This window comes from Heteronotia binoei, unplaced genomic scaffold, assembly GCF_032191835.1.
Source record: "Heteronotia binoei isolate CCM8104 ecotype False Entrance Well unplaced genomic scaffold, APGP_CSIRO_Hbin_v1 ptg000753l, whole genome shotgun sequence".
Taxonomy (NCBI): domain Eukaryota; kingdom Metazoa; phylum Chordata; class Lepidosauria; order Squamata; family Gekkonidae; genus Heteronotia; species Heteronotia binoei.
Window position 1 is genome coordinate 228,508 of NW_026800083.1, and position 26,098 is coordinate 254,605.

Here is a 26,098-nt window from a genome sequence, read left to right on the forward strand (position 1 = left end):
GGAGCTCCCTTAGCTGGTAGGGAGCGTTCGGCAGAAGTTTTGCAGGCTCTTAAATAAAACACTAGCAACACAATTTTTAAAAGCGGGTGGGGGTGGTGCATTGAGTATAGGCGCTTCTGTCACCACGAGGCAGACATGGCCGTACAGCGCGTGCTCCACAGACTTGTTGCGCCATCTCTATAGTCCTGACGCGCACCCGGGCCTAGCTAGCCAATCAGGAAGGCGGGCGGGCGCCTTTTGGGGGCGGGCGCTGCTCCTTCCACCGCCTCTTTGCCAGCCTCGTTGCAGAGAAAGCGGCGTCGCGGAGGCCTGAGGCGGGCAAGGGGCCGTGGCAGCAGTCTCCAGGAGGGCAAAAACGCCGGCGCCGTCCCTACCCGCGTGCGAGCCGCGGGGGTCGTAGCCGCCATGGATTACGGGGAAGGTGAGCGTCCCTCGTTCCTTCTAAAAGCCGTACAGGCAGGGAATTGACTTTGACTCAAAATGGCGGCCAGCGGGAGCTGCTGCGGGGGCGGGAATGGCGGCTGAGGCCTAGTCGAATGGCCTGGCGTTGGGGAACAGATTCAGGCCTTGCGGTCTCGAAAAGTGGTCTCCTAGCAACGGCGGTCTCCTTGGCACGAGGGTGTAGAGCGAGTCTCGCCTTATCGCAGTCAGTATAGGGTTCGTGTCCTAATATTCCCGCCCTTATTTGGGTGTAAATTCCGTGGGGTTGCGGGATTTATTCTCGAATTGGCCGTATCCTGGCGTTTAGATGGACGTTGGTATAAGCTGATGTGTGTCGGGGGAGAGTATTTGTGATTTCCTTGATTGTGCAGGGGTTTGGACTAGGTGTCCCTGGAGATACCTTCCAAGTCTGTGATTTTTTGAAAAAGTGGAAACAAGGTGGTTCCCGCATCCTGCCGTTGCTTCTTGGATGCGCATTCGGGCTTTCAAACTACGCAGTAGTCCTTGATGGAAGGGGTACGGTCAGGTGACTAAGTTAAGGATTACTGGCAGGCTTCAGTAAGAGAGTTAAACGTAAATTCTTATAGTACATTCTCTTCAGAGGGGTAACCTTGCTAGTTCTTTGTAGCTCGCGGAAACCCTTTTTCTGAAGCTGCTCCATCTCTGTGAAAACGGCTTAATATTCGCCTTGTAGTGCTGAGGCATGCTGCCTTTATTCCTGTTTTCCATGTATGTAATTGGAGCTGTGTATACCTAAACAAGATCTAGTTATACACTTCAAGGGCATGAATAGCTTGTGATATTGAGTAGTTATTTATTTACGTCATTTAATCTGCCTCTCATTGAGACTCAAAGCAAGATTACACAGTACAAGTCAATAAATCAGTAGGATTGGTCATTTAGCAAACAGTGCTATAGGATTTGGATTTCAGAAATCTGAAGCAGAGCATAATTATTAATATAATGTGTTAAACGATGTGGGAATTCCATAGTAGTCTTAATTAGAGCAGCAGTTGGTACAAATTTTGAATGGTAGTATATCCACAGCCGCATATCTGTTATCAAAACATTTTTCAGAGCCTTTAAAAAAAAACCCAGCTAGCCCTGTTTCCTGGGTGAAAAAGCCCTCCTGAATAATTCAGTTTTGCATAGTTTGCAGTGAACCAGGAGAATGGGAGCCATCCTGACCATCTCAGGCAGGCCATTCCATAAAATGGGACACTTTAATAATGGACAGTGGTGCAGAGAACATATAATGTCTTTAATTATTTGCAGCTTTTTGGTAGAGAAGATGCATATAAGTTAAAAGTGTTCTTTTTCTGAGTAAGTATATAAAGGTTCCATAGATGGGCTTGCTTGCCTCATTTAGACTGCATTTTTTGGGGGTGGGGGATGGTGTCTCAGTGGTAGAGCAGAAGATCCCAGGTTCAATCCCCGGCATCTCCAACTAAAAAGGGTCCAGGAAAATAGGTGCGAAAAACCTCAGCTTGAGACCCTGGAGAGCCCTTGCCAGTCTGAGTAGACAATACTGCCTTTGATGGACTGAGAGTCTGATTCAGTATAAGGCAGCTTCATATTTTCATTCAGATGTCATTAAAGACAAAGGCTTGTTCACACTCTCAGCCTAGCCACCTTACATGATATTGTGACAATAAAATGGAGTGGACAAGAAACAATATAAGTGCTTTGGTTCCCATTGGTTAGAAAGGTGAGATATAAATTCTAACCAGCGTGAACTTAAGCTTGTTGCTGTGCTTGATACTTCTCTTCCTGTGTGGAAAATACAGGAAGCCTGAAATCTGACTTGCCAGATCTGCAGAAATTTGAGAATCCCCTCCCCCAATCACAGAAACTGATTTTCAGCGAGGACTAAATTGACATGTTGACAGAAATGGCTTAAAGGAGTTTGTCTTTACTGTTAAATTAATTATGCATTAAAAGTGATATTCCTTTTGTCCACCAGGTGGCAATCCAAAGCATAAAAGCAGAATATTAAAGCTGCAGTTTACTGTAGACTGTTTTCCTTGACTAAATTTTCTAGATTACATCTCTCAAAATGTAATTGAGTATACCTGTTTGGCTCTTGGGTCTCTTCATACAGCTACATTCCTATTCTGTTATGCAGGGGTCCCCAGCGTGGTGCCCACCAGCACCTTTTCTGGTGCCTCCGAAGTGTTTTTAGGAAGTGGTTGGGGTCAGGTAGGACTTTTGCCCCAACAAGGTTTCTGATTGACTACTGGAGATTGGATTACCTATGCAGAGTTTTTAAAATGGTGCATTTACAGCAGCCGCCACTGCAGCACAATGATTTACACTGTGTTTCTGAAGTTAAGTTTTTGCAATCTTTTTGTGGCTGGCTCCGCCCTTTGCAACAGCCATTTTGATGCTGCACTCATCATGCTGTGTCAGAATTCCAAATGCATCCACAGGCTCAAAAAGGTTGGGGACCCCTGGTGTAACTGACATTAAGCATGCATCGTTTTATTTCCTGTGCATCTGCATTGCTATTGGATTTTCCTTAAGGATGATAATGCCTTTAAGCAAAAGGCTGTTGCGTTATAGTTGTTTAGGATAAGTACTTTTTCCAAATATATATTGGTTTTAGGTTAGGGATAAATGTTTCTGATACTGATAACTTAAAAAGAGAGTGAGACTTTTCCACCACAGTGATTACCGGTAACTTGTTCCAACAAGCATAAATATGTCAAACCATAAGAGTGTAAGTTTTTATTATTTTACTAGTAGATTCTAGCTGACATCAACATTTTTTTACAAAATATTTTAAAAGTACCTCAGGCATCCACATTATCTATGACAACCCAAAATAGCACTTATTTGTGCTAAGCTTTATGAAGCTATATATTTCTGTGATGGATTGCAAAAAAATGAAATCAATGTGTTCAGAACTATGCAGCCAAACACTTTAAAAGATGCAGCAAAGAGTTAAAGGAGAGAAAGCTTAGTGACAGATAAAACCAAGCTGGTTTATATCCTGGAGATTGAAGTGTTTGGGTTGGGCATTTAAAAGATCAAAAACCCCTCATCAAATATTGATCAGTTAATGCTTTTAAGCACTTTATCAGAACAACCAAAAAGGTAGGTTAACACATTTGATACTTGTACTGATTGCCAAACAAATTTATTAACGTTGTTTAAAAGTCTTAAATATTGTAAGGTTTCTTTAAATGTGGATGACGACTGAAAAAAATTGGGGGGGGGGATTAAGTCAGTATACAAACGACTGGTGCTTGCACAGGGGACTACCTTTACCTTTACAGTTATATAGTTTGAAAAAAATGTGGAATGGCAATAAAGCCACATAATTTAGAGAGGTAGTCTTGTTTTGTTATCAAATAAGATGCAGTTAGGGTAGTCCTAGGCGCAATGTCCATTGTTAATGGAGATTTCTTATGTTCATTTTTGGAGATGCAGTTAAAGCTGTGGGTTAGGTGGCAAGCAGCCTTTGCTAACAGATGGCTTCATAATGAAATAAACATGGTCAGTTGCAGTCCATACAGTGGGATTCTTAGCTTCCATTAAATATTTGACTCTGTAAAATAATTAGATAGACAGTTCACTGACATGCCAACCCTAATTACCATTCAAATCTTGCCACATGAAGGCACAGGTTCTTTGCCTGTTGTTGGTAACACCTTTTGTAGTATAATATCATTGATTTGCTGATTCACTGAGGGAGATGTTTGGCTCTTAGGAATTTCATTCTGTTAAAATGAGACTTTCTTTCTTAGAAATGGATCGTGACTATGGGCATGGTGCCTATGGTGGCCCAAGAGCTATGGACTCTTATATGACCCAGTCATATGGAATGGAGAGTCATGGTGGCGGAGGTGGTAACAGGTAAAATGCTGAATTAGTTGCCTTGAGTATTAATTGTAATTGAATTTTGTAGTATATTTTTGGTCCAATTTAAGTGTTCCTTGAAAATGTGGCATTGAGGCACTGTGCATGTGATTTAGAATGTCTTTTTGCTTTTTAAAATGTACACTGCAGCACTGCATGTTTACAACTGTTAGTTTGACTCTATATTATCTTTCCCATTAATGTATCAATGCAGAATTTACAGTTGAATTCAGTTTGACTCAGATTTCTCTTTAGTGTTGTTTGCAAGGAACACTTAAATTTAACTCAGTTAATGATAATATGTTGCTAGAATATTCATGCATAAACTGTGTCTCATGTCCAGATTATTTTCTTGGCAGGTACTAATTACACTAAAATATATCTGTTTGGTCTGCTTCACAAATTTTTGGCACAGTGACCTTACAGTTTATGTGGTTAGCATTGTAGAGATATTTCTGGTAAGCTTTTGAATTTGTACTGTGCCTGCAGTTCATATTTACTAACTTCCAATCCTTAAGCAAAATTTTCAGGGAGGGTTTGTAAGATCTACACACTTGTCAAAAGAAGAAAAAACACTAGATGAAGTATTACACCTAGTTGAATTCTTATCCATATGGTCATGAAAGACTGCAAGTTGGCAGCTCTACAAATTCTGTTGTGATATTGATTACTAGGGAAATAGAAATGTGTATATTACTGCACAGTTCTATTCAACAGCTAGTTGAAATATCTAATGCTTGGGGGTTTGCTTAGATAACTGCCCTAATGAAAACTAGTATTTATCTGTACCTACCATTTAGTAATCTGGATATGATTGAAACTCACTAGTCCTCATGAATACATTGACATTTTTTGCTGCTATAAGGCACTGTTGTGTAGATAGTTTTTTAAATATGCAAGTCCTGTTTCACTGAAATGTTTTTAAATGGGGGAAATGATTATACTGTTGTAGGCAAGGACAGTTACCTTGGTAATTTGTTTCCCTATTCTTATTTACTGTGTGTTAATGCTTTGGATAGACTAATGACCTCCCCTTTCTGCTGTAGTTGTACATGACAATAATGTCCTCCTGGATGCTCCATTTTCTAATTCTTAGTGACTAAGCTGTTGCATTTGGCTTTTGGTAACAAATGTTGCCTATATATACACAGCCAATTGTTATCATTATATTTCAGTCATACTGAAGACATGTTTGTGTCTTTTCAGTTCTGAAATAAGGTACCTACCTTATCCTCAAGGATATGCTAAATATAATAGTAAACAATGGGGGCATAACTGACAGTTGTTGCCCTTGCGTTTGGGAGATCACATTTTGCAAAAAATACAAATAAGCAGTAAACCTATCAAGGTTTAAAAGAAAAAAGTATAAAGTTTTATTAATTGCCTGTCATTATTGGTACCTGTCACAACCTTCCCAGTTAAGGACAAAGCTATTTTCAATGTTGTTGAACTGTTGTTAGGCATGGCTTTTAAGGTAGATAATTTAATTAACTTTTAAGTCTGTGCAGATGCCTGCATATCTTAAGACTAGGTCTGGGCACAAACAATGAGATTTAAGTACTACTAATAAATGAAATTTAGTAAAATTCAGTTATTTTGAACTGTAACATTATGTTTATGGAAAAGTGGCTCAGATAGCTTTCTGTCTGGTCACAACTTGGAATTGCCCAGACCTAATCAAAACAAACCCTACCAAAGTAAAATATACATTGATTTTAGTTGATAAATGTCAACTGATAAACTGTCTTTTGAAATGTTTAACTTTAGTAAGCTTACTTTTTTTTTCCTCACTGCAACTTTTCCAGGTTTGGACCTTATGAGTCTTATGACTCCGGGTCTTCTCTGGGTGGGCGAGATCTGTACAGATCTGGCTATGGTTATAATGAACCCGAACAAAGCCGCTTCGGAGGTAGTTATGGTGGTCGATTTGACAGCAACTACCGGAATAGCCTTGACTCTTTCGGAGGTAGAAACCAGGGCGGGTCTAGCTGGGAAGCACCTTACTCACGCTCAAAATTGAGGCCTGGGTTTATGGAGGACAGAGGAAGAGAGAGTTACTCTTCCTACAGCAGTTTTTCTTCACCCCATATGAAGCCTGCACCTGTAGGCTCTCGGGGGAGAGGAACGCCTGCTTACCCTGACAGTGGATTTGGAAGCAGAAACTATGATGCTTTTGGAGGACCATCAACAGGCAGAGGCCGTGGCCGAGGAGTAAGTACAGAATCTTTTCAGATTCTTTTCACTAGTCACTCTTTTAAACCCTTTCAAGACCATAGCATTTAAAACAAATGGTACTGTACATCACAGTGCACTTTTGGCCAAACTGTTAGGGTTGATGACCTTCCAATCCCTTTTGGTGTTTACTTAGAACATCATACCCAGTCTCTCTTCATTTGCAAATAAATGCACTAAGACATTAGTTGCTAAGGTTTTATCAAATCTCTCCTTTTGTTTGAAAGGTGAAGATTAAGGCAATGGGTTTGGTCTAAAAGGGATTAAAAGGAATTGCATTTTTCCTTGTCAACACTAGCATCTTGGCTAGTGGGAGAAGTTTTGAATCACTGTAAAGGTTAATTAGAACCTTTCTCAGTTTTGAGTAGGTTAAAGGTGCAATGTATGAATACTATTAATTTTAAGGAGCGAATGCTAAAAGCCAGATTTTATTTAGGATGGTCAATTAGATCTTCATATACCTTCTTAGTCAAACTTAAGGTCCCCAAACTTAACATGGAGGGGGTGGTCTTATGAAGGTAGGTGATAAAGAAGAAACTGGTTTAAAAATCACAGTTAATAGGACACCATCTACTTGAAATCATTACCACTGAAAGCTCATTTATGAAAAAATGTTTTTAAAAATTGTTTTGTAATGCTGAATGTGATAGTTCGGTGTTGCTTCAGATGGTGTAATTGTGCACACCATTAGTAAATTCAGATATATGCAACAATTTATTAAAAGCATATTTATTAAAAACAATTTATTAAAAGCATAATAGCATATTTCTGGTTTATGATGATGTCCCATTAACTTATTTTATAATCTCCTATTTGACTTAAAGTACAAATAATTCAGTTAGTGAAGCTTTTAATCTTATGTATGCTATCTGAAAATTCATAATATATTCAAGAAGTCTTAAAGAAAAACAGGTAGCTTACTAGAAGGTAACCTTTTAGATCTTCTGCATGTCTAAACTGCTTTTTAAAAAAGTTCTACCCATGTGGCTTTCATAAGGGTATAATTGGCAGATTATCTCATAAAGATCCAAACAGATCCAGTTGCTTTCTTGTAGTTTGATAACAGACTACTTTATGGATCTATGTAGCACACAGTTATCAGACTTTATTTTTTGAGATTTATGAACTTGAATAAGTTAAAATTTAATGCAAAAATCTTAGGGAATACTGACTAGTTTACTACTTAAAAGCCTAGCTTGCCTCTCTTAAACCCTAAATACTTTGAGGATACATATGCTAATTCTTACTGTATTTAAAATGCATTGCACCTTTAATAGTCCTTTGATTTATGTACATGGAGATATTTCTAAAATGTTCTTTACTTAAGGTCTTTCGTTATACAGTTTGTAGAAAGGTTGAAATTTAGAACATATGCATGGATTTTGTTAGTATAATTATATTGTAATTATTTTTAATATATTGTTGACTGATAGAATTAAAGGTTAGTTACAGTAGGAAAACATTTTACAGATCTGCTATCCTTAGTAGATTTCGCTTTTTAATAATAAAGATGTAAGTAGTTTTTTATGGTATTATACATGTTTCTGCTTATATGATTTCACTTATCCAGTCAGTTGAGCTCTTGTATCATTAAATATATCAGTAAAAAGGCTGGCCTGTAATTTGGCGTTCCTGCTCTTCAGTTTTCTTCAGTGCCTGTTTTAAATTTGCTGGTTTCATGGCTTAAAGCATTTGTATCATTACCTAGATGTCTTAAGATAGGAACCAAAAGACAGAAAACAGACTTTTCATGTCTGTGGCTGACATATTTGGATCCTTAACTGCGAAGATCCCTGCACTACTGCAAAAAGAACTGGATCGGAAATGGATTATTTTTTACTGTGCTCACTGCAGACAATTCTCTTGATATAGATGGTGTAAAGGAAGGGTTTGGTAGTTAGCAGCCTGATATAGGTATCCAATATATAGTTCAGCACTCGGGAGCTGTACTATTGCCTCAAAACATACAAGATGGATTTTTACTCATTTACTTGATACTTAGAAGACAGTCCTGTAGAGAAGTAGGGGGTGTATTTATCTGAAGAATCTGAAGAGAGGAACTACAACTAAAAATGTACTGGTGTTTATGACCTGGACTGATGACTTTGAATAAGCAGAAATCAATTTAATATAAAACTATTATGACCAAGTAATAGAATTCGTTATTTAGATGTATAACTTACTAGTTTTTTTCTAAGTTAAATTTTTTCTGAGTAAGACAGTAGTAATTACATTGTGTACAGTCAGCCATATCGTTTTCTAATACTTGCTCTTCACCTATTTGCAGTACATGGGAGACTTTGGAGGCATGCATAGACCTGGAATTGTGGTAGACTATCATAACAAACCCAGTACTGCAGCAGTAGCTGCACGAGGAATAAAGAGAAAAATGATACAGCAGCCGTATAATAAACCAGGTGGGACATTTATCAAGAAACCCAAACTGACAAAACCTAATGTGAAGATGAACCAAAACAAACCTAGTAAGTAATTTAATGAAAGATGCGAATTATAGCACTATTTAACTTTTTTCTGAGAAGACGCATTTATAATGCTTTGCCATTCTTCATTTTTCAGCTTGAAAGCCCATCTAAAGCTACCTTCTCCTAAATAGAGGTTGATCTTTGCGCAAAGTAGAAATTTTAATCTGGTATTTGAAAGATGAGATTATTCTATCAGATTTGTGCCTATATCCTGTGTTCCTTTGTTGAACACTTTGGTTATGAATTGATGCATATATTTTGAAACCCATTCTAGCTTCTTTTATTGTGAAGACTGCTTGCTAAATGAAATGATGCAGTAAGGCTGTCAGGCACAAGTAGTTATCAAATGAACAAATCGTTATTGAGATTAAGTCTAAATGCTTAAGTGTTCCTGCCGGCATTAGTGTCTGAACAGTATGTAGTGTGGCATGGAATAGGAGCAACTACTGGATTCTGTCTCTTTTATTTTCATTTTAAAAGTTCATTGTGTGGAAATTGTTGGAAAAATAAAATGTTTCTAGTCTTTCACTGAGAACATCAGTTACTGTCATCAACCACTCCTCGTGGAACATGTCTAGCCTGATTGCAGTTTAACTTGAGTAGTTAAATCTAAGAGTTGTGATTAATTAAACATGAGCAAACTGGCCTCCTATTTGATGGCCTTATGTGTTGGAAATAGGATTCCAATGCCACATGGTTTTTTACAACGACACAGTATAGCTTTGATATCATTGGAAATATCACTGAAAACTAGAACATATCAATATTTTAGTGAAAAAACTGGGAAGGTAAAACTTGTTCAGAGGTAACAGGTAAACCTGTAAGCTCATGATCCATACAAAAGGCCTGACTTTCTCTGTATGTGAGTGTGTGAGAGAAAGAGAATGCACAAAATTTTAATCTTTCCCTTGTTGTATTCTGTGGAAGATAGGCTTGGTTAGTTAAGCTTGTGGTCCTTAAGATCAACAATGTATGTGTTTGAGTAGACCCTACTGTGAGAACCTGGCATGCATATTGGTTGCAGCATGTTGCAGGACACACCATCATATATCTCTGATTAGGTGGAGGCTAAGTGTTGACAAGCAGGTGCTGCCTTTTACACTATGGTGCTAAAATGAAATGATTCATTTTACTCCCTTTAAATCAATGGCCGCTGCTTACATGAGTAAGTAAAAGAATATTTTTAGGGACTCTGAGAGCAGGGCCCAGTCTCTATATTTAACCAACTTTCTTGTGCATTTGTGAATCATTCAATAAAAGGTTTAGTTTCTTCTTGACTCCATATGTTCCGTTCCAAGGATAATGCATATTATATATGCATGGTCTGTGTAATAGTTACTTATAAAGTATAAGGAAGCTTTAGACATTTTTCTTTTTGCAGTACAGAATACTTGGCTAAAGAGGTTTCTGTTTTACAAGAAACAATGTTTCTGTCTATGTGGCTTCTTTCTTTTTTTAATTTTTCTTTTTGATTACTTCAAGAAAAAAGCCTTCCACTTGTGCCTTGTAGTGATTCCCCCCCCCTTAAATTTCCCTCTCCTGAAAATATCTGCAAAACTTGGCTTAAATGTGCACTATTGCATTGAGAACCAGCTGTTATGCTTTGACTTTTGATTTAAATATGCTGTACTCAGACATGTGGTAATTTTTAAAAGAGGTTCAGTCTTGCCCCTACAAATGGTCTTGTTTTCCTTACATAATCACTGAGTTCACAGAAGTTGTGAGCAAAAGTCTACATTATCTGCTCTGGCTGGACTTGGCCTATGAAATGTTTTTAATTGTTGCATATGCTTTTTACTGTTGAAGTTTGAGAGGAAGCATGAAAAATGCAACTGATTGTTCCAAAAACAATACGAAGACAAATCTTTTATGTGTAATGTGTACAACACTTGTGAACTGAAAAACAGAGGTGTGTATAACAAATGAATGGAAAACCAATTACACAGTATATTACCCCACAATTCTCTGATCGTTGTTTTGTGTTTCATAGACTGCTTTATGTAAAAGTTCTTGCAAAGAGAGCTTGGCTAAATCAAATTATATGGTTGTTTATTTTTTAAAATGATCTGTTATTGCATGCCAACAGTTTTTCTTCAATGTGTGTTCAGTTCTCTATAATAAAGCTTCCTATTTTTCCAGTTTCTCAAGGATTTAAACAAATTGTTAATTGAGATAGGATATGCAGTTTGATTCTCTTTAAAATTCTTCCTCCTTTCATGCTAATAGACCTAAGGACACCAAGCAAGAAAATTGCTCCTGAGGTAAAGATCTCTAGATTTGCGAAACATTTATCTTTACAACTAGTGCTACAGTGCATCCTCTGTTTTACAGAAGCAGTCAACATACATCATCTTTGCAGTTAAACAATAAGGCAAACATAAGGCATGGTAGGTTTTGAATATCTTTTCTCAGAGCACTTTCCTTGGACAACTTGTGCAGCAGCTTTGGATACATTATAATAAACTACTGTTGGAAACAAGACTGAGAATCCTTTTGTGTGTGTGTGGCTACACTCCAGAGACTTTTAAGCAGTTAACACTTTATAAATTCCAGTAATCTTTCTCCAGTTATTGATAGCTGGCAGTTGTTAGATGTGCTTCGTCTTTAGTTTTATTAAGGGATTACTGAATACAAGAGTAAGACAATATTCATAACAAGTATTCATCTACTTAAAGCTATAGGTATAAAGACTAAGTCTGGATATCTTAAAATATTTTATTGAACTTGTAGTTTCTAGCAGAACAGAAGTTAATTCTGTGAGGAAATACTTCTGGGACTGTAGTACCTTATGGGATTATGGCTGGATTCCATATAAGTGCGTTGGTTTAAAATCTGGGTTTTATAGACAAATAACAGATGTTGAGTCATCAAAATGATCAACAAATTACCGATTTAATCTGTACTATCTGGTTTATTGAAATCAAAGTACAGTGTTACCTTCTCTTGAATTGTCAATCTAAATATATAGATCAGAAAAATGGTGCATGCCTGGTTGTCATCATAACACATTGGAATTTGAAACACATTTAGGTTATGTGAAACAAATATGTTATAATTTGATTTCTGCACCAGGAATTCTGAACCATTTCCTAACTCTTGGTAGACTTTAAAACATTCCTCAAAATCAATGTGGAGCTCTTTAAGCAGCTCACAATTCTGAACAGCAATATTACAAATCTTAAACAGTGAAAACAGATTAAATGCAAAAGGTGACACACAGCTAAACTAGCAGCATAAACGTGGTTAGTTAATACACCTTCTCCAAGCATGAAAGTATTTTCTCTTTGTAGAATAAAAATATTGTCTCCAAAAGCACCAGTGGAGAAAGAATGGTGTGCCATGAGACTGACAGAAAAGACCTTTGTTCCAGTAGGATGCATCTGGTTTCATTTTACAGAGGAACAATGGCTCACTAGAAGATTGCAACCCATGAGAGAAAGTTCATATGTTATGATGTACTTCTTGAGATTGAAGGAGTAGCTGAATATGAAGGCCAAGGAATTGAGGAACGATAAGTGAAAAATTATGAGATAAGGATAGAAAAGCATATGTGTGTGATTGTGAAAAGAAAGTAGAAGGATACTACTCCATTGGTCAGCTGTGCACAAACCCCAAAACTTATCATTTTACAACGATCTCCATTTTAATTCACATGAATCACAACAGCAAATTGGATTGAGATTACTACTTCCTTTACTGGAATTAATATGGCACATTTTGTCAGTTCTTCCATTTACATTGGAAACTTGTGCATTTGACCTTTCATTAGGGTAATGAAGCTGAAGCAGGTGGCCCAATTATGGATGAGAATTTTACAAAAGATGCCTATGATGGCATTTATCAGGCCTTTGAAGGTAAACCTGCTTATATTAGGTAAAGCTCAAGATACTGTGCCTCTGACAATATCCAGAAAAGCTGCTCCAGAAGTTCTGTCTAATTGTGTTTCCAAACAGATAACTTGTAGGTAGTGACGGCTTTTGGTTGTGACAAACACCTACCATGTGTCGCTCATGATAACTCCCCCCCTTCATCTATATCAATTTATTTGACTTTTTTGCCTTTAGTCTTAGTATTTATGCTATCATTTAAATGTATTCTGTAGTATTGACCATGATTACATTTGTAGCTAATGAATAGTTCATAGGTATTGATTTTAAAGTAGTCCAATTATCAGCTGTTCTTCTGGTTGTGTTTGTACATGTTTTATATTGAAACAGGTAAACTATTCCTGGGAGACAGAAGTTTCAGTTGCTAAACTATTATCTTCAAACCCACAAGCAAGAAAATTCAACAGTGAGGTTGAAAATTTGTTTAACTGTTTTTCACTTGATGTGCCTTGATGTTGTATATGCTCTGTATGATATAAGGAAACTGTAAGAGTGTTACAAATTGTATAGACTTTCATTTCTTGAAAAATTGTGGGTATATCTAATACTGTGTAATTGGCTTTCCATCAAACTACTATATACTTTTTTGTTTGCGCTGTTTTAATTACAAGGCCAAGTGGAAACTTTTGTCCTAGAACTACACTACCCTGTGATCAGAACATAATTTGCTTTGAAATTCTAGTGTAGTGCTAAATCTGGATTCATCAGTAATGGCACCTTAACAAATGCACAAGTCTTTATATTTTAACTCTTCGAATAAGTAAATCATCATACTGGAAAAGAGGAGTCTAAAATTCATATCTAGACTTAGACTTCCATTCCCCTCGTCTGTATAGGCTAGAAGTGGTGTGGAGGGGGCTGGGGATTCTTTCTGGTTATGTGGAGAACTGTATGCGTGGTGTTTGTGGGGGGTGGGAAATGGAGTGCTTGTTGTATAAAGTTAGGGAATAGGACTTCATTGTTCAGAATCCACCAAAATAAATTGGATGGTTTAGATATTTAGTCTGCTGTTAGATGCTGTGTAGTGGTTAGAACTTCACAAATAACCCGATACCTGTTTTTAATAAGACAGACTTTTCTTTCAAAGTGAATGTAAAGGAGAGAACAGCTGTTTTGGCTGCTTGAAAATCATGTCCAGATTGACATTTAAAATCCCATTTCAACACATGGACTGAAAGCCTGCCTCCCCTACAAATGGAGGGATTCTATTCTGTGACATTTTTTGAGATTATTTTTCCACTCTTTTCACAAGTTTGGAAGAATAAGGAAAAATACATTTTGATATTTGTGGTAATGTCAAGTGTACAAATGTAGAAAAGTTGGGAAGCTATACTTTTGATGCTAAATTATACTTGAATAAAAAATCTTGAGCTCTTCATCAGATATTTCTTGAAGTTTGCATTTTTTATTTTCAGGTCATCAGTGTTCTGTTTCCACAATTTATGTAAGCTGTCTTCACAATAAAATTCATATGCCTCTAGCATAGAGAATGTAAATTTTACTCGCCTATAAGCTTTAGAGATCTCTAAAAACTTTCACAGCATCCACTTATTGCCCTTTTCTATCGTCTGTGCTGGGCATCTACTGAGAAATACCTTGGTAATCTAGCCATAATAAGGCTATGGTGGTGTAATTCTGTGTTCAGCTTTTACAAGCATGACCCTTAATCACAAACTTAAGTTTGAATGTTTGCTTTTAATTAAATAAACAACATTCCTATAGATGCCATGTACATTCTTGGCTTGAATTTATTCCTCCTTATGAGACCTTAAATGATGATTGGGAGGGAGAGATAGGGTAAGTTGCATTTCATATTTTCTCCCTCACTTAATTTTAGAGTTCACAAGTATTTACTTAGATCTTAACCATTTATAGGTGTCAAGCCAGAAGTGAAAAACGAAGAGGAAGAAAAACGTCGAATTGAGGCTAGAAGAGAGAAGCAAAGGCGCAGGAGAGAAAAAAACAGTGAAAAGTATGGTGATGGTTACAGGTTTGTGGTAGAAATGTCATGAATTTGTTTTGTCCCCACCATCGTTAACAGGCAGTGCAACAGCAACATATCCTTCTTTCCCGTGCTTCCCTCCATAGTGTCCCATTTCTGAATTCTGATACAAGTAGTGCGTGCAGTTTCAGACATCTAGGCACAAGGTCACTGCTCATGTCTCATGGTACATAAGAAGCTATTAATTATATCCTGAGCTACCAGACATACAACAAATAATCCATTATAAGAGCAGCAAGTCTAGGCAAGCAGTGCTATGGGATCTCTCGATTTGTTAAATCATTTAGAGTGTGGGATTGGTGGCTTTGTTTTGGATAGCTTCCCGAGTATGACTTAATCATTTGATCTGTGACCTGGAAGAATATATTAACCAAAACTATGAGAAGTTGTCCTTCTTGTGGACTCAACTCCCTTAATAGATCTTAGGATCTAAGCAATAATCAGTCATGAATTGTGCTATATAAAATGCTGGATGTTTTATTGCTGTTAAGTATCAGAAGAACATTTCAGTGCTGATTATGAAGTTATCAGCTTTCCAGATAAACTCACCAAATGCACTGTTCCGTTGGCAAGCTAAAGGTAGATGACTTTTAAAAATGTCTTGTTTTGATTAGCTGGAAGATGAAGTAGACAAGACTATTTTCCTTTAAATAAGGTAGCTGTAAGGATGAGCCTTGATATTGATAAGCCCACTCTAACATGATCTCATCAGATCTCAGAGGCTTAGCAGGGCTGGCCCTGGTCAATATTTGGATGGGAGACCACCAAGGAGTACTAGAGTTGCTACACAGAGGCAGGAAATGGCCAACCATCTCTGAACATCTCTTGCCTTGGAAACCACTTGGGGTAGCTGTAAGTCCATTGTGACTTGACAGCAGGGGGAAAAAGGATACTGAGTCAATCTGCCAAATTGTTTTTCTCAACCTCCAGATTGGAAGCTGTATTCTACTGCAGTAAAAAAACCCCCAGCAAATTATTGTGGTACTGGCTTTTGTGTTCTAGAATGGGAATCTCTGAACTCTAGTCAGTAAATGTTTGTCATATTAAAACTGCTTATCTTTTGAGTAGCATAAAACTCCTCCCCCCCCTTTATGTATAGTCTTTCTATTTGACTTTCTTCCATTTCTTCTTTTCAAATGGTCTGGTATTCAGAGAACAATTTTAAGTACCCCTAGTAGGAGTCCCATCCCCATTGGTCAGCAGGCCTTGCAGTTGATCCCGAACTGCTTTTGAAACCCCTGCATCCAAACCAGTTAGGCTTATGTTATGTGGAATAGCACTTCAAGAAAGGAACTTCCAAAGCCTCTGAAATGTAGAAGTTTTCAGGACTTAAGAGTTGGATCTCATGGAAAAGATACGAAGAACATGTTGGAAGGCAGTTTTTGCCAGTAGTTCTGTTCCAGCAGCCCTTCACCTTACTCCTCATGCCACCTATAGCGATTCACCCTAGAAACAGCACTGGGGAGCAGTTCAAGTTGCAACAGGAAGTTGTGCTTCTGGGCATGCAGTTTAAACAGAATCTAATGCTTAGTGTTATGACATGATCTTAAACTGTGTTTGTTGTGATACTGGCTTTAGTGACCTAGAATGGGAATCTCTGAGCTCTAGTCAATAAATGTTTATGCCATATTATGCCATATCCACCCTGAGCCTGCCTCGGTGGGGAGGGCAGGGTATAAATTGAATGAATGAATAATAAATGATATTCCAACTGTGTTCCGTATGTTTTGAATGAATAATAAATGATATTCCAACTGTGTTCCGTATGTTTTGCTTCCAAGTAAATTAGCTAAGGATTGTACTTTTGAGAGATCAAAATAATGTAAATCCATTTGTATTATTTGTATTAGAATGATTTCTATAACGTTTTGATTAACGGTTATGCAATTGCATGTAATGTTAATGAAACAGATTTTAATAGTCTGCTAATACATGTGCATATGTCTTCGCTAGAATGGCATTTACCTGCTCATTCTGTAAGTTTCGAACCTTTGAAGAAAAGGACATTGAAGCTCATCTGGAAAGTCCTGTGCACCAGGAAACTTTAGATCATATTCAGAAACAAACCAAATTTGATAAAGTTGTGATGGAGTTTCTGCATGTAAGTAGATTTCTTGTGTGAAGTCTGTTAATGAGGATATTAAAGAAACTGACAAAAACAAATACATTGGGCTTAATCTTTAAATGTGGAAAGTGAACAAGGAGCAACAATGCAGAAGGTTTTCCTAAACTCAAGCATGGGTAATTATAACTTTTTGAACGTGTTCCTTATTTGCTTTTACATCATGGTCCATATCAGGATTTTAAAAAATTAATACAGGGATCAAAAGATCTGCTTTGGATTGTCCAGGAGCTTTGCCAGTAGCCTAACTGAATTACTATCTTTTCCATTTGAACAGGTGACCTCTTTGTCACTTCACATACTGCTTTTAAGTTCAACTCTCAATTTTAAAAGCAGTTTATACAACTCAGGATGGTGGTGGGAATGGGCTGTTAGAAAATAAAGTTCTTTGGGTCATTGATTTGAAGGTTCATGAGTGATAATATCAGGCTGTGGGAAGTGAACTTGGGATGTGAAGATACCATGTAGTTTCTTAAACTGGTGAATATTTGCATTTTAGGAATGTATGGTGAATAAATTCAAGAAGACAGCTATGCGTAAACAGCAGACAGCTAGCCAAATGGAAGCTGCCATGATGGTTGAAAAAGATGTAATGGAAGGCAAGTGGCTTGTGAAGATGTCAGTTGTATGTCAGAACAGTGATTTGGTTGCATAGGCACTGTCCAGGCCAACATATATACAGACCAGCTAGTTTCTGTACCCTGTCACTTCCCAAAACTGCATTGGAGAGGTACATATTGCAGAAGAGACATGATGGACAGGAGGAGGGATACTTAGTCCTTACCAGGGCTACTGGCTTTTGCCCTGGGAGTGTTCTTTACCCTAACATTTGTCACATGATTAACACTAATGTTCCTCCAGAGCTTTTAAAATTGTATTTTTATTGATTTATTTAAAACATTTATCAGCCACATTTCTACTTATAGGAACTCAAGGTGGCTTGCAGTGTAAATAATAATTAAATACATTTAAAACCACTCATTAAAATCAATAGTTTAAAACTGCTGGTAGGTGAAAAAACTAATAAAATACTGTCATGAATAAAACCACCTTCAGCTGCCTTCTAAAGACTGAGACAGACTGGGTGGGGAGGTTGTTCCATAATTATGGGGCTGCCACTGAAACGATCCTATTTTGTGTACCCACTAGACAAGTATCTTTGGTTATTGGACCGTCAAGAGGGTCTCTTCCTTTGATCTTAGTTCCCAAGAAACATGGGAAGGTGATCCTTCAAATACCTTGGGGCCCAAGCTATGTAGGACTTTAAAAATCAAAAACAGCACCTTGGGATGGGGATTGGATCAGAAGCCAGTGTAATTTGCTGTAGGATTGGGATCACATAATCCCAGTAACTGGCCCTGACTAGCAGTCTAGCCACAGCATTCTACACTAGCTGCAGCCCACAAATGTTCGGTGGGGTAGCCCTAAGTGGAGGGCATTGCAACTGTCCAATCTTGTATAGTATCTACTAGTAAATTCTGTATTTGTGACTATGCCTCAGTTCGGCAAGTACATTTGTTTTATATTTAACTGCTTTACAATTAGATTTCTAGTTTGGTTGGTATTTTTCTCAATATTCTTTCTTCATAATACCTTTATTTCTTTGTTAGGTGTTACAGCTGATGATCATATGATGAAAGTTGAGACTGTTCTCTGTTCTGCATGTAGTGTGTATGTTCCTGCGCTACATAGTTCTGTTCAGCAGCACTTAAAATCTCCTGAACATGCAAAGGGAAAACAGGTAAGATTTAGCTGTTTGGTTGATGATTTTGTTGATTGTTTGAACATGTTGAATTCCTAAGATGTCTCATGGAAGTCATGTTGCTTTGTTAGAGATCTGATCATTTTGAAATTGTGCACTATCTGCACAGATCATAGTACAAAGTCGGTAGAACATTGGAAAGTCACTAAGCAATATCCATTAAGGCCATACCAACTCTTGTATATATGAGTGGAAGACCATAAGAGTACCTCAGAGTATGTGACATGATACTTTTGGAAAAGCAGATATCCCGCACTTAAATTCTGAATACTGTATGTGCAGATCTCTTGTACAAATAAATGACTGCAATCTGAGCTGTGATTAACCTTGCCTGGGGAATTCTTTATTGTTGGCCATGTTTCCAGTGACTCGGTCACTAAGAGCTAGAAATGGGTACAGAATCTGGAGGGGGGGGAATAAACCCTTTCCCATTTCTGCAATGAGAATTGGATATTTATAAATAGTGCTGGAAGTATCCTAGGGCAACCACATATTAGGAATCATTTAAAGTATTTATTTAAAATATATGCCTGCCTTTCTCCTGAGCAACTCAAGACCCAAGACAGTTAAATAAAAAAGCTACTATTTAAATTACTTAATGTTATAATTTAAAAATGTAAGCATTAACAGGATCACTAGACCATGTACATATTCTTACACATTATCAATTTTGCTAGTATTTGTTAAGAAAAATCAACATGTTAATGTGTTCCAGCATCATTCGTGTGCCAGATGATAAACTGCATAGGAAAACACAACTTCCCCAGGCAAAGATAATCCTGAAATGTAGTGGCAAACTCTGCCATTTTTGCAAGCGTTGGAAAACATGGCGTATTAACTAGTCACCACTCTACCAGACTGCATTCTAATGAAGGACCAAGGCTCCCTGGAGTACTTAATAGAGTTCTTAATTTTGCTGTTATTCTGTTTGATTGGGCTGCTGCAGTATCAATGAATAGGGTGTTAGGAAATGAATGTTCAGTCTGATGACGTGGGTTATTGCAGTTATGGTGAGGAGTGGACATCAGGGTTGGAGGCAGAGCACACAGACTCTGAAAGCAGTGCTGTTGACACCTGTCTTGCCAACAGGCTGCATTAGTGCCTACATTCCTCTGGAAGTAGTCTTGACACCTGCAGTCTTGACAATTATGCAGAAAAAGGTAATGAAATAATTATGCCAAACTTTTAAAAACATTTACAGCAGCCGTGGCACAGAGTGGTAAAGCTGCAGTACTGCAGTCAGAGTCCTCTGCTCATGACCTGAGTTCGATTCCAGTGGAAGCTGGGTTCAGGTAGCCAGCTCCAAGTTAACTCAGCCTTCCATCCTTCTGAGGTTGGTAAAATGAGTACCCAGCTTGCTGGGGGGAAAGTGTAGATGGGGAAGGCAATGGCAAACCACCCCATAAAAAGTCTGCCATGAAAACGTGAAAGCAACATCACCCCAGAGTCGAAAATGACTGGTGCTTGCACAGGGGACTACCTTTGCTTTGTAATATAAATGGTGAATAAATCCTTATAGTTTATGTATTTAATAATTAAAATCCCTGTTGTATTTGTAGCTGCTAACACAGGTGTGATTCTCAGCAGTGATTTCAGCTCAGTCATAAAATCGTTCAGACTAAGACCTCTGATGACATTCACTACTGTCACCATGAGGTTGAAATAATGTGATGTTAAAAAGTTCTCTTAAAAAGTTCTCTATTTTTTTTAAAGATTTCAGCAAAGAATTTTCTTCAGTTTAGGAAAATTAAAAATCTTGTCCTTCAGTTTGCAGGCACAAGGACTTCTGCCAACAAAGTAGTTTTTCCTTTCCCATAGCAGCTTGAAATGACCTCTGAAATCCTGTACTGGATTTCACCACACATGAGCAGGACTCAGAGACAACGCAAATCCTGTTTATCTGCTGTTCAGAATAGTAGGACTTGGAAATTTGCAGATTTGAGCCGCTGTGTCCATTGCCATTTTGAGCCAAAGCAAGAAGTTTGTTTTTTACCAATTTTGTACAGAGAATTTTTACAGTCAGACTGAAGAGTCTTCAGTGTATAATTTAGAATTAGTTTTAGGCCTTTGTGTGTTCATCTGCATGTTTCATCAGTTGTCTTTTGTTCAGTTGTCTGTGACTGATTTTGCATTTAGCGCTTTCCTCCTTCTGTGCAAGGTGGCTCTTATTTTTGGATCCTGCATTGGCATCTCTGGAGCGGGGCTGCATGTTCCCTTCTTGCTCCCTTCCCTGCACAAACTTGAAAGCCAAGAACGAGACTAGGACAGAGGCTAGTGTGCAATGTGTCACAGTGACCACTGTAGAGCTTGCTTGAGCAGTAGTTACAGAGAAGTTTTAGCTCAACTCTTGGATTCTGTCCAAATTTTCTGAAATAAAAGCACGTCTGCCATTTAACTTGAGCTTAAGCCAGGTCCTTTTATATCTGTACTTAAAGCCAAATATTTAGTACACATATTCAACTCTTCTAATTAATCTCTCTCTCTTTTTTCTCTTCAAGAAACTTGTATATCTGATTCTGTAACTTTTGTTGTGATGTACATTGAATGGCACTTTGGAATAAATGTCTAGCATTTGCTTTCACCCTGTCATTTCATCCATAGACTTACAAAGAACAAATTAAAAGAGAGAGTGTCCTCACTGCTACCAGCATTCTGAATAACCCTATTGTGAAGGCACGGTATGAACGCTATGTTAAGGTAAGCAGCAGTAGCGATTTGAGTTCTTCTGACTGATTACTGATCTTAAGAAGGCATGAAAATGGCTCCTGCATGATTCTGTTGGCTTAACTTAATGTACATGAAATAATCTTAAAATTATATAGTTTTAGTTCTAAAACTTGGCTTAGCATTCAGCAATTCACCTGACTGAAACATTAACTAACACCCTGTTCTTCAGCTAGTTGCAGCCTAAGGATAATGAATGGAAGCAATCACCCATTTGTTAAGAATGCAGACTTCTACTGCCTTTTGATATTTGCTTGATAGACTAGGGATATGAAAAAAAAGCCCCCCCCCCACAAAATTTGGGTCTGTTGGACCCGAAAAATATTGTTATTCCTGAATACCAGTATCTGTTCGGGTAAATATTCAGGATACCCAAATATATTCAGCTCCATTATACCCTACGGAGACTATCCCCATAAGATATAATGGAGAATTTCACCCACAGTCTTGCCACTATAGCAGCATAACTCAGCAAGTGGACTGCTATGCCATGCCCAAATAATACCAGCTTTTATTTGGGCATGACTATTTCAGTAGCCAAATCAGCTGAATAAATACTAAAAAAATACCAGTTAGGTATTTTTCAGATATTTATTTGGCTTCGTATATACCAAGCGCACATCCTGATATAGACTAATTGAGAGAATTGTGCTTCTAATACACTCCTCAAGAGATACAAGCACTGGGACAGATAGATCTTGCTTTCTTCAGAGATCCATAAGCACTTTCTGTAAAGCGCTTGGAACACTGCTAACTCAGTATATTGCCTGTCTTACATCTAAATGAACATTACAGAAGAGAATCGAATGGCAGTCATACAGAGCCTAGCCTCTGAAGATGCTGCTTTGTTAAGTGTTTTTTATTTATTTTTAGTGTGTGTGTTTGCACCTGGAAGTCATGATGACTTCTGGTGACTGATCCCTACTGGGGGCCTGGAGGATATTCAGAGAGTTGGCTAAAGGAAGCCTGCCTCTGTCCTCCCAGCAGGTGGTATTCCAGGGAGGTCTAAGTAACCCGTCAATGCAAGCGTTCTGTTTAATGTTTCGTTCTTTCCAGTACTTGCCAGAGTCGACCCTACTTAGAAATCGGGCTTGCTTGGACTATCCAGGTTGGGTCCCTTTGTCAAATGTTCTAAGTAGTCCTGTGGGAGAGGTTGGTTCTAGAGTGAGGGGGAAGTGGTCAGAGCGCCTGCTGATTCACTGTATTTGTGTGCATGTTTATTAATCTGAAGACATGGACAAACTGGACTAGTTTAATGCAAGCGTTCTGTTTAATGTTTAGTTCTATTCTATAAATTGCAGTTTATCATGTTAACTTTCTCTGCATTTTCTATGACTTCACTGGAATTAAATGCAAAGGGGTGGATCATAATAATGTTCACTAGTGGAAGGTACTTCTGGACTGGAAAGATTTTAGTGGGCTCAGAAGACTGCAGTAGGAGCTGGATTTTGCTGAAATTTAATCTGATTTACTCGGATACATGAATAAGAAAATAAAAACTTAATTGGAATAAGTGCAAAATATAGGCTTCATCTGCCATGCTTTGGAAAAAGCACTTTGGAAAGCATGAAAATAGTTGTTCAGTTTTGGATTAATATAATCATTTTCTTCACTGCTGCTGCATTTACAGGTTTTCCTGATAACTGTTGATTTACTAGATTTTTTTAAACTGTCCTTCTCTGCACGCACACAGGGTGAGAATCCATTTGAAATTACTGATCAGAATCCAGAGCAGCAAGGAGAAGAAGACAAGGCTGATGAGCCTGCAGAGGAGGAGGAAGAGGAGGCAGAGGCTGAGGCTGAGGAAGAAGAGGCTGAACCTGAAGAACAGACTGACTTCACTCTTGACCAGACAGAAGATAGTTAAACTGAACACAAGTAGAGGAAAATGCTGCATTATTTTTATGTTAATGTGGCTGTGTAAAGTTTCCAGTAGTTAAGCATGAGATTGTATAATCATCTTTACCCCGTGCATGCATTCCATTCAGATTAACAAGCATTTATGTAATTTTTAAAGCTTTCTTCAGAATTATAGTTAAAGCTGTTTTTAGTTGTGCTTTTATAGTAACCAAGTGTTAGTACTGATACATAATTGCATTGTGTGTTTTAAATGTTGTTTTCCCCCCCTCTTGTGATGTTGAGAATTTGATACAATAAAATTGATTAGTCATTTCATTACAAAGGTATGTCAGCTAAATGCTGTGGATTTAACAGCATATTTACTGCTAGAATTTATACTAAACTGAATTATGCTGGGAGTGTGGCTGTCTTTTGGACTGCATCACTCATTGTAAAATAACATGTTATGGTACACCTTGTAGCTTTTTTTGGTCAAAACATGTGTTTGTAGCAATAAAATCTTTTGGAAACTTCAGTTTCATACATTTTAAGCTACAATTCCTTAGAGGTGGTTAGAGTTTTGGAGAGGGCTGCACGTAGGGGAGTGGTGACTAGGACTTGATCTCTACCTTTATGTTTCAGGGTTCATGAACATGCTACTATTGAAGTCATTGTGCTAGTTTTCTAGCAGTGAAAACCAAATATGAGTTGTAGTTTTAGAAGAACTTAATCCAGTCACACTAAGTTGTTAATAGTCAAGCACTTGTAGGTGATTTTCCCCCTTTCCTTTCACTCCCCCAGCATGATTTCTGCAACCATAAGAATCAACTTTCCTGAGGTTGGCTAAGAGGAAGGGGTAGGAGAATGTAGGAAGGATTCTTAGTCCTGGTGTCCCTGTAGATTTTGGACTTTATCTCAGAGGTGTAACTCATTTGTTACAAGGACTGGATCTGACATAAATGGCACTTTGTCAGGCCAGGCCATGCTTGCCATAAAATGTAACATGATATCAGAGATACATACTTTATAAAGGTGATTTCAGATGTTGAATGACAACAGCAGGCTTGATTGGATTGGGTGTGATATATAGAGGAGTAGTAGACATGGAGATACCAGCAGCGATAATGAGATGGGAGACCTAAGTCTCAATTCCATCTAAGGGGATTCAGTCCAGGAGGATGCAAAGAATAAATGGACATGTCTGAAACCACAACATTCAGTTGCTGACCTGGGGGTAGTAGTGCTCTTAGACTGCTGAATTGCAGTTGATAATGAAGCTCAAGACAGTGCATCCTCAAGTGAGAGCTAGTTTTCCTGTCTCCTTACCAACATGTGCTATTACCATTTGGCATCTGAAACCACTCTAATCCAAATAGGAACAGAGAAATCTATTTTAAAAAAACTTCAGAATAAGCCAAAATTTTCTCACCGTACTTGTTAAAAGACTCGATCCTTCCACCCATCTACTCTGCCTCCCTCCCTTCAAAGAATTAGTGTGCTTGCACACAAAAGCTTAGGCCTGGAATAAAATGGTCTTAAATCTGCCATGGGAATCCCAACATTCATTAATTCATTCTCTCCCTCCTCCCCCCTTCACCCCTGCAGGAGAGAGTGAGAGGGGCAGGCTTGAAAATCTGAAATCTTTTAAGAGGGAGGTTAAAATAAGAGAAGTAGGGCTTGTAGCTCTAAGCAGTGGCTGTTGTGCTCAGCAACTACACAGTGTTGCCTAGTTTCAGGCATTGGTTTCTGAAAGTGGAAGGCAGGGACAGAGCAGGGCCTTCCAGGGCTGTTTTGGCCTTTGAGGGAGGACTCTCATCAGGGACATACCCAGCAGTAATTGCTACTGGGCAAGTGACAATGCAGCTTGCATAACTTGCCCAGATCTGTTTGCTTCTGTTTAACAGCAGCCTACCTCCTACAAACCACTGTAGTGTAGCGGTTATGGTTTCAGGCTAGGAACTGGGATATCCAGGGTCTAAACAACACTTTCCTTTAGAAGCTCAATGGCCCATCTACACATTCTCAGCCTAACCTCACAGGCTGGTTGTGTGGATAAAGAAGGATATAAGCTACTTTGGGTTCCCATCATCATAGATATAAAAGCTCAACGTGTTGGCTCAATCCTAATTTTTTTTCGGAAGTTGTGGCAACCATAGGAGTGGCCTTACACTCTGTCACCACCCCCCTGTCATTGGGTAGCCTTGCTGTGACCCTGTCAGGCCAGAACCCCATCAGAAGGCCACTGACCTTTGAGACCGTTCTCTGCTGAGAGGTTCTCCTGAGGCCTCACTGATTACTATTGCCTCTCAGGCCTATTGTAAGACGTCTGGGACAGTCCCATCTCCCCCCACCCACACACAAACAATGCTGTTCCAAAGCAAGCAGTAAACTCAGAGACATGTTCCTCTGCCCGGACTTATTCCAGCCCAGGAATGTTAACAGTCCTACTTCAGAGACAGCCAATACTCTGTGCCTTCTCTGTCAACCAGTCTCAGAAAGAGCTGCAGAGCTACTGTGGCTTCACAAAAGGCCTCCCAGCACATGCAGCCTCCAAAGGCTCCAAATAGCCAGGAAGGCAAGGCCCCACTTGTTTTCTCCTTGGGAAGGGCTAACCAGAGGCTGTTGCTAGGCAGCCCAGGCTACTTTTCTCAGTAAAGGAAGAGGCCTCAGGTGAATAGAATAGTCCATCCTCCAAAGCAATTATTTTCTCCTGGATGGGAGAGAAATCTGTTGTCTGGAATTCAG

General features: G+C 38.4%; 1 protein-coding gene across 5 annotated transcripts; it reads left to right on the plus strand.

Moving 5' to 3' along the window:
* The first annotated feature begins 245 nt into the window (after positions 1-245).
* LOC132590785 (DBIRD complex subunit ZNF326-like) lies at positions 246-23,888 on the plus strand. Of its 5 annotated transcripts, XM_060263713.1 has the most exons (12): positions 246-421; positions 4,191-4,299; positions 6,108-6,513; positions 8,822-9,017; positions 11,244-11,278; positions 12,787-12,871; positions 14,780-14,894; positions 16,860-17,007; positions 17,528-17,627; positions 18,639-18,769; positions 21,392-21,487; positions 23,208-23,888. In XM_060263713.1, the coding sequence occupies exons 1-12, from the start codon at positions 406-408 to the stop codon at positions 23,379-23,381; spliced, it is 1,611 nt and encodes a 536-aa protein (XP_060119696.1). In that variant the 5' UTR covers positions 246-405; the 3' UTR covers positions 23,382-23,888. The 5 variants fall into 5 exon arrangements, with proteins under 5 accessions (XP_060119696.1, XP_060119692.1, XP_060119693.1 ...); XM_060263709.1 differs by lacking the exons at positions 11,244-11,278; positions 12,787-12,871; XM_060263710.1 differs by lacking the exons at positions 11,244-11,278; positions 12,787-12,871 and having other exon boundaries at positions 14,780-14,876.
* Positions 23,889-26,098: the final 2,210 nt, after the last annotated feature.